The 19,009-nt window shown below is 49.1% G+C and overlaps 4 protein-coding genes across 4 annotated transcripts; 2 read left to right on the top strand and 2 right to left on the bottom strand.

Moving 5' to 3' along the window:
- Positions 1–3,589: 3,589 nt before the first annotated feature.
- JR316_0000171 (RAC family serine/threonine-protein kinase-like protein) lies at positions 3,590–9,873 on the top strand (the record flags this gene model as incomplete). Its single annotated transcript, XM_047885986.1, has 10 exons — positions 3,590–3,830; positions 5,029–5,235; positions 5,389–5,798; positions 6,114–6,532; positions 6,656–7,034; positions 7,117–7,620; positions 7,707–7,820; positions 7,899–7,969; positions 8,034–8,068; positions 8,147–9,873. 10 exons carry the CDS (start codon positions 3,590–3,592, stop codon positions 9,871–9,873), a joined length of 4,107 nt encoding a protein of 1,368 aa, XP_047753732.1.
- A 1,277-nt stretch (positions 9,874–11,150) lies between these two features.
- JR316_0000170 (uncharacterized protein) lies at positions 11,151–14,157 on the bottom strand (the record flags this gene model as incomplete). The annotated part of the gene is made up of 4 exons (XM_047885985.1): positions 11,151–11,960; positions 12,013–12,173; positions 12,227–13,871; positions 13,921–14,157. The coding sequence occupies 4 exons, from the start codon at positions 14,155–14,157 to the stop codon at positions 11,151–11,153; spliced, it is 2,853 nt and encodes a 950-aa protein (XP_047753731.1).
- A 1,792-nt stretch (positions 14,158–15,949) lies between these two features.
- On the bottom strand, positions 15,950–16,379 carry JR316_0000169 (Signal recognition particle 14 kDa protein; the record flags this gene model as incomplete). The annotated part of the gene is made up of 2 exons (XM_047885984.1): positions 15,950–16,237; positions 16,290–16,379. The coding sequence occupies 2 exons, from the start codon at positions 16,377–16,379 to the stop codon at positions 15,950–15,952; spliced, it is 378 nt and encodes a 125-aa protein (XP_047753730.1).
- Positions 16,380–16,702: 323 nt separating this feature from the next.
- On the top strand, positions 16,703–18,760 carry JR316_0000168 (putative uroporphyrinogen-III C-methyltransferase; the record flags this gene model as incomplete). Its single annotated transcript, XM_047885983.1, has 2 exons — positions 16,703–18,061; positions 18,134–18,760. The coding sequence occupies 2 exons, from the start codon at positions 16,703–16,705 to the stop codon at positions 18,758–18,760; spliced, it is 1,986 nt and encodes a 661-aa protein (XP_047753729.1).
- Between the last annotated feature and the right edge of the window lie 249 nt (positions 18,761–19,009).

Below are 19,009 nucleotides of genomic sequence, written 5' to 3'. Positions count from 1 at the left end.
GATTGGACTGCAAAGAATGAAATCATTGATGTTCAAGGGGTAGGTAGCTACATAAATAATTAAGCCTTCAATGCTAGGGTGATGACCAACTAGTGAACTATTTGGGTCTAGATAATTAAGTAGGCCTTTGATGTTACGGTGATAAATAGAAATTTAGTTGCTGTATGAACTAAGTAGACCCTTCAATGCGGGAGCGACAAGAAATCTTTGAAAATCTAAACAGATTCTCAAGTTATAGGATATTTGAAGTTACGACCTTTTTGCCGAGCCATTGCCGGCTCAAAAAGCGTTTGACAACTGAGTTTTAAAGATCGACCTCAAAGCCGATTGATCGCCGACTCACCAAAGACAGCGATTCTTGCGCATGTGAACGGCGAAAATCCTCATTCAATCTCCGATCAAAACGTGCCGATTGATCGCCTGCTCATTAAGCGTTTCAAAACCTGTTCAAAACTATGGAAAGCCGTTATCTGCTTCATTGCGGAATTATTTAGATGGTCATGAATAGCGTCCAGCGAGAACAAAGTTAGTGTGAATTGGTCATCTTTACATTCGACGAAAATTAAACTGACAAAGTCACTCGCCGCCCCCAGCTTTTCATTCAACACTTGTACTCTCGGTCCGATCTCCATGTACTCTCGCACAGCATCATATAAGTCTTTCAAGCTGGTCTCACTCCACAAGAGTTCCAGAACGTCAAGCGCATTCGACACATTTTACATTAGGTTGACCTTCCTCCGAAGTTTGAACAGTAAAAGGATACAATTGTTGACAAAAAATCAACACCATGTGGTTTAACGTGCGGCACTGTTTGGTGTCGGTCTTGGGAGCGTAACCACTGCGTAACCCTCTTGCTTTCCATACAAAACAGGCTAGGATATAAAAACGAGTCCTCCTAAAGGAGGACTCATAACTAAGTAAGAATAAGGGTAATTATACTTCTGACAAGTTCAAATAGTCCAGGTACAAGTACTACATGAGTACCGCTTGGCCAAAATGGCTGCTGGACGGGTTTAGTTTAGCCTAACTTAGTAACTTGGGAGTGGTAGATTAAACTGAGCTGAGGACTGGAATCGATGTCGGATTCTTCGGTCACTACTTCAAGTCACAATCTTCATATAAATTGTTTGTATTCCAACCAAGTGTGTTCGTCTCCGCCTATTTGATTCAAAGCTGAGAGATATTGGACGATCTGAATAGGTGTCCTTTGAACGTATGACGTAGAACGCTGAAGGGCAATCAGACTGGATTCGGGCAGCTAGTACTATAGTATTTTTTTACCAGTAAGAATAAGAGTAATCATACTTTTGACTAGTTATATAGTCCAGGTACAAGTACTACTTGAGTACTACTTGACCAAAATGGCTGCTGGATCCTGGACGGGTTTAGTTTAGCCTTACTTGGAGTGGATTACCGTTTGATTAGACTGAGGACTCGATTCGATTTCGGATTCTTCGGCTTGCGCACTGCCCACTGTCCGGCCCACTTATCGCCCCGCTGCCCTGGGAGCCTCGAGGCTTACTAGTACGAGTAGCGTAACTAAAAATTGTGCATTTCATTGGGTTTGTTACATGGTTAGTTACGTTACTTGCGCTTGAAAACTCTGACTCGGCCTTTTCTTCTTTTTTTCTTTTTTGAAAGTTTGGACTTTTGAAAATTGAATGACAATTTGAGATGAGGTCGTGTGAACTGTTTCGCTTCGTGGCCTGCCCTGTCTATGCCTATTTGTGTAAAACTGTGGTTGTTGGCTAGAGCTCGGGCACTTGGCTCTGCTCCTGTACCATCCTGATTCTTTGGGACATTCTTTGCGACAGACACTTCAAGCTTCATTGTACGAGTCACAGACTCCAGAGGGATTCCGTCTGAATCTAATCCATCATAATCACAATCAAATCACAATCATATCATATCATATCACAGCACATATCTTTTTATCTTTTTTATCTTGCACACAATACCATCACACGACACCACATAACACAGCATAACACCATACCCAACCCGACCCGACTGTTTGACTGTTTGTTCAGTTCCTCTCCTTGTATAGCTGGTAATTGTGCCGGGACAAGTTTAAGTCTCAAGACGGTTGCAACCCGCCCACCGCCTACCGCCTGCCGCCCACGAAGCAAAACACGATTTTTCATTTTTCATTCAAGTTTTTCGTTGGGTGGTTTGCCGTTGTAACTGGTTTCCCACAGTCACACTGCGTCTTGTCGCTAGGGTCGTAGCTCAGGCTGTTGCCAGTTCAGACAAATTACATTCTGTTCAGTCGTCCCATCCAATCGTCCAGTCATTCATTCATTCATTCATTCGGCAAGTCAATCTCGTTCGTTCGTGCGTTTGTTTGTTTGTTTGTTTGTCGTTCGTCTACTTGTACTTACACTTACGCTTACGCTTATACTTACACTTTCGCTTATATTCGCATTTGCATTCACATTCGCACATACCCACCCAGTTGCCTGACTCACCTCACCTCGCCTCGCCTCGCCTCGCCTCACCTCACCTCAGCCTGATTCAGACATCAGAGCCGGATTGGCGGATCGTAGCATCGTAATATCCAATATCCACACCCCCACGCACCTACCCACGCACCCCTCCCTATTCCCTATTTGCTGAGCTGTACGTACTTGCGTGCGTGTGTGCGTGCTTGGTTACGTTTGAGAGGAGTGTGACTGTTGAACGGGAACGGGAACGGGAACGTGAACGGTGACGGTGGTTCTGGTTGTGTTTGCGCTTGCACCACTATCGCTACTACCACATCATCGACATCGACATCGACATCGACGTTGGCGTTGACAGTAATAGAGACGTCGACACGACACGTCGCTTTCCTCTGCTGCTCCATCCTCCAGCTTTGCTTTGTTTCTGTTTCGTTGGTTGGGTTCGGTGTTGACCGTTGAGGGGTGAAATTGGATAGGATTGGTTTAGATTGGAAGGAAAAGAAAGGATAGAAGGAAAGCGAGGAAAAAGGGATAGGAGATAAGTGAGAAGGAGTGAAGTTAAGAGAAAAGAGGGTCTTTTGGTGTTGGATTCGATTCGATTCGATTCGATTCGATAGGAGTTGGGAAACTTTTCGTGCCACTCCGCTACCGCTACCGCTACGGAGTTGACTACCACCACCACCACCACCGCCCACTACCCACTGCTATTACTACCACCCACTGCTACTACTACCCCCACCACCTACAACCCCTTTTTTCGGGTTTTCTCCTCGACTCGACGCTCGACTCTCGACTCTTGGTTCGACTTTGTCTCGAGATCTGAAGAGGGATTCAGATTGACGTGGTATACCCACCGCCCACCTATACCTACACCTACACCTATACCGATTATCGACTATCGACGTTCACCTATCAGCTTTTAGCTTGCCAACCCAGTGTGTGTTCTACGGTTTCATCCTACGCCTACATTGTTGCTGACACTATCGCCTCAGCTCGAGCTATCTTACCTCACCTCACACCGACTTGCATCTACGCTTCGAACATCTTACGCTAGCATACCACACCATATCTTACACAACACCCACCACACAAACTCGAATTCGGACTCATAAACCCAAACTCAACCCTCGAACTCGAACTAAGACGAAATGAAAGCTCTAGACACGAACTTGCCCTCGACCGGCCCTACGTCCGCTTCTGCATCCGCTTCCGCCTCCGTCTCTCCCTCCGCATCCGCCTCTGCCTCTGCTTCTGCGTCCGCCTTTGTTTCTGCATCGGCGACAGCGGGACGGCGGGGTCCAGTGCGGATGGACACACAGGATGGGCCATGGAGCGTCAGTGTTGCGGAGACGCCGTATGATGCGTTTGTGTGGTGTCTTTATGTTAAGAGTGAGTGGTTTTTCTCGTTTCTTTTATTTTTTTATTGTCTTTTTTGGTTTTTTTGGTGTTGGCGTTTTGACGTTTTGACATTTTGTGTGGTGCACCTCATTTCATTCTTCACTTCATTCATTCATTCATTCATTCATACCTCAATCTTTGTCGCTTTGCAAAGACCGTTTGTCTGCTTGCTGCCTGCTGCGTTCATACGACCCGCTTGAACCTCCTTTCCGTTGGAAATCTTTTGTTTTTTCTTTTTTTGATGACGATGATGGTTCCTTTTCTATTTTTTTATTTTCATCTTTCATATCTTCATATCTGCGGTGCGGTGTTATCGAAACATCCGCATTGATGTCGATGCTCTGCTCGATGCCCCTCTTGAAAAACAGGGTGCTCCGGCTGTAATTAGATGTAGATGATATCGGTATCGATTGGGATTGGCGCGCTTTATCGTCATGGCATGATCATGAATCCATGACCATGATGTACAGGCATCGTCATAAATTTATGATACGTGCTACGTTGTGCGTTGCATGCACGGTGTTACATGTATGCGCGTTGCCTTGCGCGTGGTGCATGTTGTTGTTGGTGTTGTGGTGTTGTGCGCTGATTCATGATGGGTTCGTTCAATGTTGTTGGGGCAGAGGGCTTGTGCTTTTCATGATTGCAACTTTAGATTTACCTTTGCTTCTGCTTGCATTCACTTCTTTGATATCTCTGCGTGGGTTTCCGCTCGAGGGCTGATATATCGGGAAACTCTCATTCATTCATACTTTTCCTAACTTCTCCGTTGTTTTCTCTCTGGATTGAACACGCTTGCTGACTTGCTTGTTGCTTTTTCAATCCTGCCTTGTCCTCTTTCTGTCTTTTACACTCCCATCATCTCATCGTGGCGCTTTTGGTTTTTCCCACTGTACGATGTCTCCGTCTACTTTTACCATCCACTTTGTCCCGCCCACACCGACGTCATCGTCGTCGTCATCATCCGCATCATCGTCCGTGTCGCTATCCACGCTGCCGACATCGTCGAATCCAACACCCGCTCGTCGTCTCTCACCACCACCACCAACACAACCACCACCCGCGCCGATCTTGCTATCTCTGCCATCACCACCACCACGGCCGCCGCGCACCTACTCGCGCCCGTCTACACCCATGCACCGACCACCATCACCCGTGATAACACCCGCGACGACGCTGCACACACCAGCACCCACACACAACCTGACGCTCACACGCACCGCCGCGGAGCTCATCGAGCTCGACGTGAAACTGCGCAGTGCGCACCCGGGCCTCAAAATTCCATCGTTGCCCATCGACCCCGCCGGTCTGCCCCCCGCGCAGCAGAAGAAGGGGAAGGAGAAGAAACGAAAGTCGACGTTTTTGAACACGCTTTCGCGGTTGGCGTCGCCTGGGGGTGGGAAGGGGATGAGTATGGGGATTGGGATGGGGATGGGGAAGAAGGGGGGCAATACGCCGCTTGTGATGACGCCTGCGAAGGAGGGCCCCGATCCGTTTGGCTCGTTTGGTGCGATGACGCTTAGTGGGAGTGTTAGTGGGAGTATTGGAGGGGATGTGAATGGGTCGTCTGCTGCGCCGTCCACGACGAATCTAGCGTCGACTGTGTCGTCCTCTGATGCGCTTGATAAGGATGGTGTCGTCTCGAAAGAGGACAATGAGACGTCCGAGTCGCATACTACTACAGGCCACCACGCGCACACGAACGCCACGCCGTCGTCGACTGCGATCGCTGCGTATTTGACGACGATCTCGAACACGCATGTGTTGAGGATGGATCGGGTGTGGAAGAGGTTTGTGAGGGTCCGCACGGATGATTTGGAGAGTGTGAGAGTGGAGAGGGCGATTAAGCGTGTTAGGTCGGATTTGGCGGCGCATGGACATGGACATGGACATGGACATGGGCATGGTTCTAAGGATAAGGAGAAGGAGAAGGAGAAGGAGAAGAAGAATAAGGAGAATGTGAATGTGAATGTGAATGTACATGCGAGGGAAAAAGGCAGGACGAGGGAGGTCGAGTCGGCATTTTTTGCGGAGAAGGATATTGATCAGCTCATGGAGCTTGATCACCCCGAAGGCGAGGGCGAGGGCGATCATGGTCGTGTGGCCGGCGGTATCATCGAAGAAGAGGAAATGGACGTGGAGAATGATAACTCGCAACATCAGCATCAGCAGCAGCAGCAGCATCCGACAAAGTTAAATAACGCTACGGACGACAGTGCCGTTACGACCACTGCCGCTCCTACAACATCTCCGTCGACAGCGACAGGTGTGCAGCCTGATCTGGATCTTGTGGTATCACAGAATGGACCGGGGGGTGATGATGCGGATGGGTCTCCTATACGTGCTGACGAAGAGGCTCAGGCTCAGGCTCGGGCTCGGGATCAGGATCAGGACGGGGCGCAGGAAGTGTCTGTCTCTGCTCCTGGTACTTTAGACGCGGACGGTGGTGTGCCTCCGACACCAGCTACTGCTACGCCCATGGCCAACGAACACGCTGCTAGCTCTGCTAATCCCAACGATTCTACCACCACCACCACGAATGCGAATGCGAATGCCACTTCTACTTCTACTGCTGCTGCTGCTACCGCTGCCACAGCGAACCGCGTACACCGCTCGCAGTCCGCTGACCCCGACAAATCGCACCGGCTCTCGCGCGTGTACGCGTCGTCCGTGCCGTCGCAGAGCGGCGCGGAGTCTGCATCGCAGACGGGCGAGGAGGACGAAGGGGACGATGTGTCTTCGTCGTCGGCTGCTGCGCAAGGCGGGAAGAGCGCGCGGAGGCGAAGGAGGAAGAAGCGCGGGGATCGGTCGGGGAGGGGTACACCCACTGAACTCTCCCGCTCAACAGACAAGGGCATCGCCGACAAAGAAAACGCCAACGCTGTTACCACCACCTCATCCGCCTCCAAGGAACCGCGCAAATCGCAGCGCAAAGTCGTCATTGACGATTTCGCACTGATGCGTGTGTTGGGCAAAGGATGCGCGGGTAAAGTGTTGCTTGTGAGGCATAAGACGACGGGGGAGCTGTTCGCGCTCAAGGCGATCACGAAGCGTCATGTGCTTGCGCACCAGGAGCTGCAGCATACGCTTACGGAGCAGGCGGTGTTGAAGCGTATGGCGGCGGAGGGCAGGGATCCGTTTGTGGTTAAGCTTTGGTGGAGTTTCCATGATAAGGAGAATTTGTTTTTGGTTATGGTGCGTCTTTTGTTTTTTTCTCTGTTTATGGTGGATATACGCGTGTTTTTGTTGACGTTGACTGTCTTTTTTTTTCCAATAGGATTTCCACCCTGGAGGCGACCTTGCGACGCAGCTCGCGCGGTGGGGGCGACTCGGCCGCGACCGCGCCCGGTTCTACGCCGCTGAAATTGTCGAGGGCGTCGAAGGCCTGCACGCAGCAGGCGTCATCTATCGCGATCTCAAACCCGAAAACATCCTCATCGGCGCAGACGGGCACATCGTCCTGACAGACTTTGGACTCTCGAAAGAATTCTCAAGGCACAGGCGGACCTCGCCACACGGCGGTGACTTTTTTTCGATGCCTGGCACGCCGAATGGGAGTGGTGGGATGCCACCTGCGACACCCCCGTGGATGAAGCCTGATAGGAATGGAGAGATGGCGTTTGGGTGGCCTGCGCAGCCTGTGGGACATCAGGACTCGACGTCGACGTTTTGTGGTACGGCGGAGTATTTGGCGCCGGAGGTTATTCAGGGGTTGAGTTATAGTTATGAAGTGGATTGGTGGAGTTTTGGGACGATGCTTTATGAGATGTTGACTGGGATTGTGAGTGGTCTTTTTTTTCTGAGAATGTAGATAGATTAAGGAAACGATGTCTGATGGCTTTTTTTCTTTTTTGTGTTTGCTGGTAGACGCCGTTCTGGGCGAATAATCACTCGGATATGTATGTTAGGGTGTTGCATGACGAGCTGCAGTTCCCGGATGATAGGGCGATTGATCAGGATACGAAGAGTTTGATACGTGGGGTGCGTTTTCCTCTCCCTCTTGTTTTCTTGATATACGGAAACACTGAACTGGGTATCTTTTTTGTTGTTGTTGTGTAGCTACTTCAAAGGATACCTTCGTTGAGGATATGTGAGCCTAGGATCAAGAAACATCCGTATTTCTCGATGATGTGTGTTTTGTTTTCCTTTTTTTCTTTGTTGATCGAGGTGGAATGTTAAACTTTTTTTATATAGTGACTGGACTCATGTATACTACAAACGATATATACGTAAGTGTCCCCTCCCACCTCCCACCCACCCGAACCCGTCCACTGACAATCTATCGTCTTTAATCCCATGCCCCACAGCCCCCTATATCCCGCCCATCGACCCCTCAAACGCAAGCGACACGCAGAACTTTGACGATACCTTCCTGGACATGGAGCCCGTGCTGGACGAGTTCACAGAGGAAGATCTCGAGCAGGAGCAGGATACTGACCAGGAGCCGCAGACGGACGCGGACCGTACGGACGGCGAAGGGTACGAGACGAACACGACGCCGTCGCAGTCGCGCAGCTCGTCTATACGTATGGGTCAAAGTCAGAGTCAGCTGCAGCAGGGCCAGGGACTGAGTCAGCCGGTGCCGGTGCAGCAGAGTCCGAAGGTCGAGTATGATGATGATGTGTTTGATGGGTACTCGTTCAAGGGTAGGCATTCGGTGTTGATTGATGATGATGAGGAGGATGAGGATGAGGAGGGTTCTGAGGAAGGCTCAGAAGAGGTGTCGGAGGAGTACGAGGAGGATGAGGGGTTGGAGGGGAGTGTGTTGGAGGGCGAGACGGACCGGCTTGGACTTGGACAGCTACAACAGCAGCAGCAGGTCGAGGAAGAGGATACGGCGATGGAACAAGAGGATGGGCTCGAGCCCAAGACGCCAGAGGCGAGGCCCGCTGCGTTGCCTCCTGTTGCGACCAGCACCGAACCAGAGCAGTCGAGTACGCCCCAAATGCACGTCAGCGAGCTCGCGCAGGAGCCAGCTACAAAGGAGCCACAGGCGCCAGCACCGCGCCATTCCGTGGAAGAGACAACGGTTCCGTCGAGACGGACGAGCAGGGACGTGCCGTCCACCGCGCCCTCTGCGTACGCGAACGTCGCAAGCAAGGTCGAAAGGGAAGCGCATGCGCACCCGCGGCCAAGCACACCCCCGCCAAAACATGTGCAGCCTGTCGTGGCCTCGCGTGGAAGCGGCGCGACGCGCACGCGCCGGGAAAAGTCTGGCGTTCCTGCTCTCGACCGGTACCTGTCCGACGGTGTCGACGAGGACACGGAGGCCACTGAAGCGGAGCGCGATGAGGAGGACGATGACTGGGACTTTATCGAGGCTGCCGATGGCGAGGACCGTAACGGTGCCAAGGGTACGAGTCTCTTTGCGCGTGGTGTCGTGGACCGGTACAGGCTCGCGGTGTTCCGCAAGGCGTCGACGCCCGGTATGGGTAGCAATGGTGGTGCGGGAGGTGGAACGGGGGGTTCAAGACGCGGGAAGCAGCAGCGGACGGCGTCGGGGATGTCGGCAGCGAGCACGGCGACGACGGTGGATGAGTCGCCGTCGCCTGTACAGCAGCGTCGAGGGCGTGCGCCGGGTTTGAATTTCAGGAAGCATCCAAGGCAGTTCTTGAGGCCCAAGTCGCCTGCGGCCCCACCGCCTTCGTCGTTCAGTGCCAAGTCGGCACGGTCGGTGTCGCAGTCTGCGTTGGGCTCGGCGTCGAATTCGAACACGTTGTCGGCGGGGTCGATGTCCTCCCCTGGTTTGGGAGGAAGCAGTGGGATGTTCACGCCGTCGGTGTCTGGTGGGGCGAGTACGTTGCCGCACTCGTTAAAGTCCAAGGAGTCGGCGATGTCGGTGGGCGCGATGAGCCAGTCGTCGGAGCAGTCTGGGAACGGGCAGTCGGCTGTGTTTATTGACGGCGCGGACACCAAGATGTCACCGAATGGCGCGGAACCAAAGGTGAAGAAGCAAAAGTTGAAAAAGTACAAGAATGGTGCGGAAAAGGTGTTTTCGTTGTTCTCGTCGCCGCGTCAGACATCGACGTCGTGATTGGTTTTCATTTTTTTTACTGCGTTTCGTCTTTGAATCTAATCATCATCATCATTTCTTTTATCATCAAGAACTCACTGCTATGGATTGATATCTTTTCCACCCCTTGCATTTCTCTTATATGCCAAACTATCGTTTTTGCAATGGCTTTCCACATTCCCTATTTGCATCTTTTTTGCCTTTTCACCCTTCCCGCCTTCTATCTATACCTATGTTCCCTTTTTTACAGTTAACCCTCTCTGTATGGCGCTGTCTTCCTCTAGAGTTTTACTATGATTGCTTACAAAAACGATTTATCCTTCTCCCCGCCCACCCCTTTTCTCTCTCTTTTATACATGTCAAAACTTGCACATTTGCTTTCGTCGAAATCTTAGAAGTTGCTCCTCGTCACTCACTTTTCTATCCTCTTTCTTCTTCTAGTAAATTAATACATAGTATGCTCGCTTTCAAGGTTCAACAATATTGTCGGTCTTTTTTTTTTCTGGAAAACAATCAAAATTTTATTATCATCCATCGTTCATACTTAATTGTCGTCTTCGTATCTCTTCATGCATATTCTAGTATTTTTTCTTCCTTAATTCTTTTTTGTATAGCCTGTGTGCACCCTTCCTGGTCTCTACCTGCCTATATTACGCTCAGATTATGGTAGACAACATTGCAAGAAATAGTAATAATGGTGGTCGTAGATGTCAATGTGTTTGGACTTTCGTAAGGGTCAGGGTAAATTCACAGACGAGGTCCAATCCAATCAATTGCGAGCTGAATTTGTGCCTGGTTTGTTTTTCTATATATCCAAATAGTAAACGAGTTCCAAAGTCGAGGATTAGTCCAAGTAATGTGGTGCCACTCGCGAGTCGCGACACATATCACCCAGGCCCCAGGGACCCAGGGGGAAGCGCCCTTGGGAGTTTAGACGTTAGATAAGACGTTGTAATAATCAAAGTCGAGCTAAAGACGTCTTCAAAGTATCGCATGAAAAGCTAATACCAGTAGTCACTCAAGGACAGCCACCCCAGTTTATTCGGGAATCGTGGGTACAAGTGTCATAGGTAGGTATCAAATAATGTTAAATGCAACTTTGCCTATTCATAATCAAGCCAGTCACCAAGGTTTACATTTGGTTTAGAAATGTGCGATACTCGGGTAAGGAAAACACCAGTAATGAGTTGAAATGCAAATTTATTCAAATGAATTGCCAGAACATATACAGTAAAGTCGCGAGCAAGACACAATTGTGCAACGAAAAAGTGACAAAGGAGATAAATAATACAAAAACATCACCGCTGCCGCTGTCTTTTGGCTCTGTCTATCGCGTCACCGTCTGTCAGACGTCCGTCATCGTTGTTAACTTCGAGAGGGCGCTTGCGCAAACTGGCGGAGAGTCCATCTATGTGGTTCATTTGAGAGCTAGTAACAATCTTACTATAGCTGTTTTCGTTGGCTGTCGTGGACTTGGTTTTGTCTTTCCACCATGGCATTTCAAAATAATCGGGCGGATAACGACTGATCTTAGCTCGTTTCCATAACGTGGGGTCGATTGGTGGCTTGGAATCATTGCTTGGTGACTCTAATGCGGTAGGGGTTACACCAAGTGGCTGCATTAATTCAGCTGCCCGTCGTAGAAGAGTCGAAAACCACTTCTCGTCTGGGCTATCCCAATCAACTTGAACAGTTGGAATAGTAGCAGCGGTGGGCTGAATTTTCAAGAATTCACGCATTCTGCCTTTTCTGGGGCCATGGGGGTAACGGGATTGAAACTGTTCACAGATAACGGTGAAGACATCAACCAGGTCAGTCACCTGGAAATTGCCCAAGGCTTTGTCGACGTTTCCGACGGAACAGTCCAAAATGGTGACACGTTTTACAGACCCTCCGATAACCTCGTTGTTTTCGGTTGTGACTGAATCGTTAAAGAGCCTATCCATCTTGTGGTATAGTTGGCAAGGGCTATCTCTATGACGAGTATACCGGAGGACTTGGTATACGAGAACCCAAAAGATGGACTCCATATCATCCCCGAGGGAGTGCGTGACGGGCTCAGAGGAACGCGCCTGCAAAATCCTCGCAGAAATAAAACCCCAAGTACCCTATTCATGTCGTCATTATGATCTAGAACGAATAAATGCAACAAATACTAACTGTTTTTTGCAAATGCTTTTCACGCTTCTCAAGAAGCAAACACATATCCCAGTCAATGAGAACTCCTCTCCATTCCTTTGTCTCCTTATCCATCACGATCATAATATTACTCGCGCTAATGTCTCTGTGTAAAATGCCTGCCTTGAAGGCTGCTTGAGCGGCTGGAGCGTAACAGTAAGTACAAATCTACAAGGTTAACCAGAAAAGAACATACCATCAACAACATCCGCAAGACATGAAAGGAGAACCTTGCACCAAGTGAACGTCGACAAATCTCGAGCAACGGTATTGAGCACAAGACGATGGCAAACCATATATCCAAATCCAAAACGCTTGAATCGTCCACTATGGTTGAGACTGCCCCACCATTCCTGCGTCTCAGTCTGCATATCAGCAACGTCGTCGCCAAGGCGCATGGACGCAATATTCGGAACTCCGTGTTCGTGAAGTCTGCGATATATATCAGCTTCAGGCGCTGTCCGCGCCGAATCCTCCTGCCACGAATCCTTCATGAAGCACATTTTTCTCTCTGTCTTGTCTGGATGATCTAAATAGGCCAGTGATCGTCTAGAGCCGCGGGTGAAAGGGTTGATGACACTAGGCCTGTATACAGGTGCTGGGACAAAAAATGATTCGGTTTGATTTATAGTAGAATCATTGACAGTGACGCGATGAAATTTTGACTCTTTCGCCCGTCTTCGAGGCCTGCCGTCCAAATTGTCCTTGTGATGACTGAATTTCGCACCTTCATGCCAGGACCGCTCGTAATAATTATCAAAAGCACTCGCCACATCCTCAGGAAGCGTTTGGCTCGGAACCCGAACGGCATTGGTATCGAATCCCCGTTGGCGGAGTGACAGTTGTCCAAAGCGAAGGTAGAACCCAAAGATCAAACTAGGTCGTTTGACGTAGTTGAATCGGGTGCTAACGACGGCGCCTCGACGGTCCCATCGTATGAACCGCGCGAATTCCCCCAGAATCAACAAGGAAAAGAAATGGGACCTGAACGACATAGACATCGCTACACCAGCATAGGCGGCAATTTGACCACGCGTACGGATCGCACGCTGTGTGTCTTTCTCAACTTCGGAGACCAGAGCGCGAGAACTCGCAGATTGCTTGGAGGTGTCCGCGGTTTCGACCACAGTAGGCTGTTTGGCATCCTCTTTCAACTCGTGCTGAGAATCCTTTGACGGGGCGTGTTTAGCACCCTCTTCAGAGCTTTCAGAATCACCTTTTTTGTTGACAACGCTGAGAGAGTTAGCAGGCTTGTCTGCATTCCCGGCCCCATTTCCGGTGCTATTAGCACTGCTAGTAGAAATGGAAGAATCCCAATAACCAATAACGTCCATGAACGGGTATTTGTTCTTTAGTAGTTCATTGTTAACGTGGTCGTGATGAGAATCCTTTGGCGGCGCGTGTTCAGCACTCTCTTCAGAAACATCACCGAGATCTTCGTTGAAGGTTTCAGCATCTCCTGCAATTTTATCGACAACGTCGAGAGAACTAGCGGGCTTGTTTGCCTCCTTGGCACTCTTTTGGGAGGCGTCTTCAGCACTAGCAGAGTTGGAAGGATCTTGGTCACCAGTAGCGTTCTCGTTGGGGTTCTCGGTGTTCGGTTTTTCGTCGTTAACATGAGAAAATGCGTCGTACGTGTGATCTACTCTAAATTCCTCGTGTGTTTGTTGAAGAGAAAATGCGCATGAACCCTTCGAAGGTACAGATGGAAAATCGGACTGCCAATACGTAGACACGCCCACATTCAATGACGCGCAATCAACATCGGGCTTTTTGAAGTGCGCAAACCGCAATTTCTGACTGTTGTCAATTCCATTGACCCAGTCATCCAAAGCGTCGACCTGGCAAATAAGTTTTAGTATAGCCTTCGTTATCAGACAAAGGTCTTACATAGTGCTTATACATAGAACGTTCTGGATGCCTTGCGCCCTTGACTGGCGGTACAGATTTGAGGTTGTTTTCTCTAGTTTCGCTTACAACTTGTTGTTGATAATGTGTTGGTGTGTTCTCGTTCCAGGGAAGAAAGTTGTCTAAGAATTCGAGTGGGTCCATCCCAACGAGATAGTGACCTCTGGTCTCATTTGCGATTTGAGCATACGCTTCGTCTGGCACTGGTGCCAGGCTCATGGCGGCGTGGATTTGGGTAGTAGATTTAACAAAGAGAGCGGTATTTCTTGAACAGGAGGTGGATTTCGGTCGATAGGAGTGACTGGTGCGGCAGTATCAAAATCACCACATGCAGTGTTAAATAATTCATGGCCAAATATGGAAAACTTATTTACGTTTTGGCCAAATACGTGAAGGATATTGAATAAACTACTATATTTAGAAGGTAGACGAAAATAAATTTCACATAAATCGCAACAAATTATTTAACCTAAAAAGCGACATGGTATCTCTATGGCATGATCGTCTGCTACGGGGGATATATACTAATAGTCATTCCGTTGAAAATCGTTCGTAACCAATTAATATATTTCCACGCTCACGAGAACATACAATCGGACTCAATTGCCAAGATACAACTTGAACGTCCCATGAAGTTTACAATGCAAGAAGATTTTCCGACGGTGGTCGGCTGACAGTAGGGGCACTATGTTCTGCAGAGGAATTCAGCTCATTTAAGTTTGCTTAGTAGTATTTCCCCTTTCCGCAATCTTTCCAAGGGCATTGGCAGTTCAGAACAATAGCCCAACCTTATCCGAATCTGACCTCCAGTGGGTAGCTTTGCTATTATAATAACTATATTTTCTTAAATCACATAGACACACTGTCATAAACCTCGCGTTGTGTCTTTTTAGTTCAATTTCTTGAATTCAAGCGGCCTTACTCTACGCGTTCGATACGCGTCCAATATTGCTCCCACGTGACCGCGACCATGGTTTAGGAGAGAATCAGCAATGAGAGCGACGTTAGCTTGAGCAAGTTGCGAATGTTAGGTTGAGGGTCTAACAAGTGATCACACGCTTCAAGTAGGCTGAAAACTTGATTTTGACTTAAGGGCCCCTTGCAAGCGGTCCGTACTTAATAGCTGAGTGGACACAATTTGGCATCCTGCCCTTGCCTCGTTTAGTCTTACCCGATTGCCACTAGAATATAGATGTTTCGTTGAGTTTAGTATCGCTTTGCAGGGCGTAGTGCAGAATAGCATCAACTTCATATGGCCCACCACACCCGACACTAGATGAAGAATAAGAAATAGCCCAGAAAGACTGTGACTGTTGAATTTGAATACCCATAACGGTATCATCTTGTCTTGCGATCGATCTATATTGCGCACTCGTTGCTTTCGTGGAGCGAATCCGAGCGATTGACAGTACCAATAAGTAAAGGCTGACCATGGCCACAGGAACAAAGATGGATGAGGGTGCCACTGAGAAAGACTTGGACGAATTATCGTTGGGAGAATGAACTCACCTCCACACGTTCCAATCAAGTAAGATATTCCCGTCCCTCAAACACACAAACCTGATCCTCCCTGTTCGGACCTATAGCATCTCAGTAAGCTCATACAAATCGCTTGCTACAGTCGAGCATTAGTGATGTGTAACCCCAATTTGACATTGGCACATTGGATTATCTATAATTCGTGTAGCGGCTCAAAAAATCAGTAGCATTTCCAGTACTGGCAGTATTTTTCAATCGATACACACTTTTTGGGACTCTAGGATAGATCCAATAGCGGTTATATGCCATGAGAAAAGGGGATGCATTGATATTTGGATATGAATGTGATGCATCGCTTCAGATGAGATATACAACGAAAAGTTGTTTCGATCCTGATGTACAGTTTCATCGGCAAAATCGATTCCATACTCAGTGTAGATTACACGCAAAAAACGTCTACTCAAAGTAAATCTGAGTAAAGAACACAGGCGATGAGCGAATGAATCAAGGTGCCAAATGGAGTCCGCATACCCTACGCCAATTGCACCTTTTTCTTGGCCTCCTCTTCTCTTTCCTGGTGCTTTCGCTGCGATTCCTGCTGCTTCAAGAGAGCTCTGACCTTCCGTTGGTGCGTTCTCCTCCCTTTCCCTCTCTTGGGACCATCCAGAACTATGGGCTCTGTCATCGCCTTCTTGCGTTTCGCAGCCTCTTCTGAGCGGAGCTTCTCCCTTTTCTTGTCGCGCTTACGAAGGGTACTCATAGATGACTTTAGCAGATTTCCATAGTATGCTTGGAACTTGAACAGTTCTCCGGGTTCTACCTAGAGCCACAGATCAGACTAATGTGAGTTCAAATGTCCGAAACTGACTTACTTTGGTGGAAAACTTGGTAGACTTGCCATCGCTGACCCGGACGAGGCATGGGTATTCTCGAGTGTCCGAATCCCCATCCTCATGCTTCATAGCAGTATCCTCTCCATCATGGATTACTATAGGAAAGTCAGGCCACTATGAATGAGACTCCCGGAAATAATGGGTGCGTACATCGTTTATGGGTTAGCCAAATCGACCCATGCTCTTTCTTTGCTTCAAAGAGAGCAGTAAGATTTTTGAGAAACTATACATTGAGATTTTCAGCCTGTTAAAGCATCTCCAAAGACTGAACGTACTGTATCGTGGTCGACCAGCATTTGCGGCTCCGGGTCAGCAAAAGGTCCAGCAAGGCTGGAGACTGAAGTCCAAATATAGGAATAGTTACCAAATACGTATACTCAGTCACGTGTGCCATGCTAGACAGCGGCAATTGCTCATCAGCACGAAAGGTTTTTTCAAGTTCGCACAAGCAACATTATGGCGCGAAAAAAGGATCCTCAGCAGCATCTCAGGCTTTCATCTCGACCGCCATAACCATGCAACCATCTTACCCCACACCCAAAAGAGGGGCAGCTCTCATTCTATCGTTTAGACTGCCAAACAAAACAGTTGTAATACTGGGTTCGGGCAGCCTTGCTGCCACGAGAGCATTCGCCGCTCTAGAGGCAGATTCCTCTGTCATTATTTTGGCCAGAGGTGGAGTCAACTCCGCCTGCGAGGAGCTAAAGTGGAGGGCTCAACAAAAGCAGCTTCGAATCGTTGATTGGGATGACCTGCCAAGTTCAAGTTCATCGGAAGCCAGCAATTACGGAGACATTCTTGATGCATTTCTGGAGACGATTCCCAATGTAGCTCTCGCCATCGTCACAGACACTTTATCCACGAACCACACCCGCAATCATGCTTCTGCCCAGACGATTTACCGTGTATTTAAGGCCCGCAATATACCTGTCAACACTACAGACATGATAGACCTTTGCGACTTTTCATTCACCTCCACACATCGATTCGAGCATTATGAAACAGGGCAGAAAACGTCGCTGCAAATTGGCGTAACAACCAACGGTCAGGGGTGCCGGCTCGCTGCTCGCCTCCGACGAGAAATTGTGGCAAAACTTCCGCGCGAGGTTGGGGCCGCTGTCGAGCAAGTCGGTCAGATGCGGGCGATGGCGAAAGGCGATGCACCACTTCCGCCCAATGAAGACATATCTATCCCTGTCGACGAAGACATTGACGAAGAAGAACTGGCAGAAGATGGCGGTGTTCTGACTCCCAATCGACCTGTGCCTTCGCGAAACAACACAGAGAACGCTGCAGAAACTAGGAGAAGAAGAATCAAATGGGTGGCACAGGTCAGCGAGTATTGGCCAATCTCCAAGCTCGCATCAATGTCGGAAGTGGATATGAAAGATGTTCTTACGGCGAACCAAAACACCATGTCGCTGAGTGGCGCTGCTAACATTCTCGGCGCCCCTCAAGCCCAGATGCCTTCGCTACATTTCAAATCTTTCCCAAAACATGGGCGCATATTATTGGTTGGCTCCGGACCTGGACATCCTTCTCTCCTCACCATCGCCACCCATACTGCTCTCACGCAGTTGGCTGATCTCGTACTTTCTGATAAGCTTGTACCGGATGCCGTTTTGTCCTTAATACCGAAACATGTCGAGGTCCGCATTGCGAGAAAATTTCCAGGAAACGCCGAAGGTGCACAAATAGAGATGATGGAGGCGGCCGTTGAGGCAGCAAAACGAGGGTTAACTGTAGTCCGCGTACGTACAACTCTATTCTTCATTTACCTTTTTTCTTGCTCAAATGTCTCATGGATTATTTTAAACACATAGCTTAAGCAAGGCGACCCGGTGGTGTATGGACGCGCGGGCGAAGAGGTGCTTTACTTCCGTTCTCATGGATTCGAACCGCTTGTTGTACCTGGTGTGAGCTCCGCACTGGCTGCACCGACATTTGCTGGGATACCGGTGACGCAGCGTGGTGTCGCAGAGTCATTTATTGTATGCACTGGTGTTGGTAGAAAGGGCAAAGAAGTCCAGCTGCCTGGGTACGAACGCGGTCGGACGCTTGTTGTCCTTATGGGCGTAGCGCGCCTGCAGCAGGTCGTCAACACCCTCGTCGATACAACGGACGCGGAAAATCGTCGTGACGGGCCTGCATATCCTCCTCACTTACCTATCGCAATCATTGAACGTGCTTCGATGCCTGATCAGAGGGTTATCTCTTCGACTTTGAAGGATATTGTGCGGGCGCTTGATAGCAACGGCGAACAACGGCCTCCGGGGATGATGGTCATCGGATGGGCAGTTTTGGCACTCAGTGGGCCGGGCGACGTGGGAGTGCTGGAAGAAGGAGCAGAACTAGACGACGAAGCGCGTGTGCGGAGGTGGTTAGGAGGACCTGAAAGCTTAAGTTGGAAAGTAAAAGAAGGCATTGAGACAGGGTGGGATAGCGTATGATCATCAGGTACGACTAACAATGTCAATACACTATTTTTCATCTCATTGACCTACTCTAACGCGTCATTTAGTGCTCCCGGCTACCAACCCAAAAATATTGATGAATGCCAGTTGAATACCCTGTGTAATCTGTCTGACGAATGGAATGTCATCGTTGTTTAATGGCTCCGGACTTGTGCTTGAATATCTTCGTCAAACGTGACATCCAACTTTCAACTCCCATGTCGCTTTGCTTCAGCGCCTACAATC

The sequence above is a fragment of the Psilocybe cubensis genome, chromosome 1 (genome assembly GCF_017499595.1).
Source record: "Psilocybe cubensis strain MGC-MH-2018 chromosome 1, whole genome shotgun sequence".
NCBI classification, from domain to species: domain Eukaryota; kingdom Fungi; phylum Basidiomycota; class Agaricomycetes; order Agaricales; family Agrocybaceae; genus Psilocybe; species Psilocybe cubensis.
This window is presented reverse-complemented; position numbering and strand designations above follow the sequence as displayed.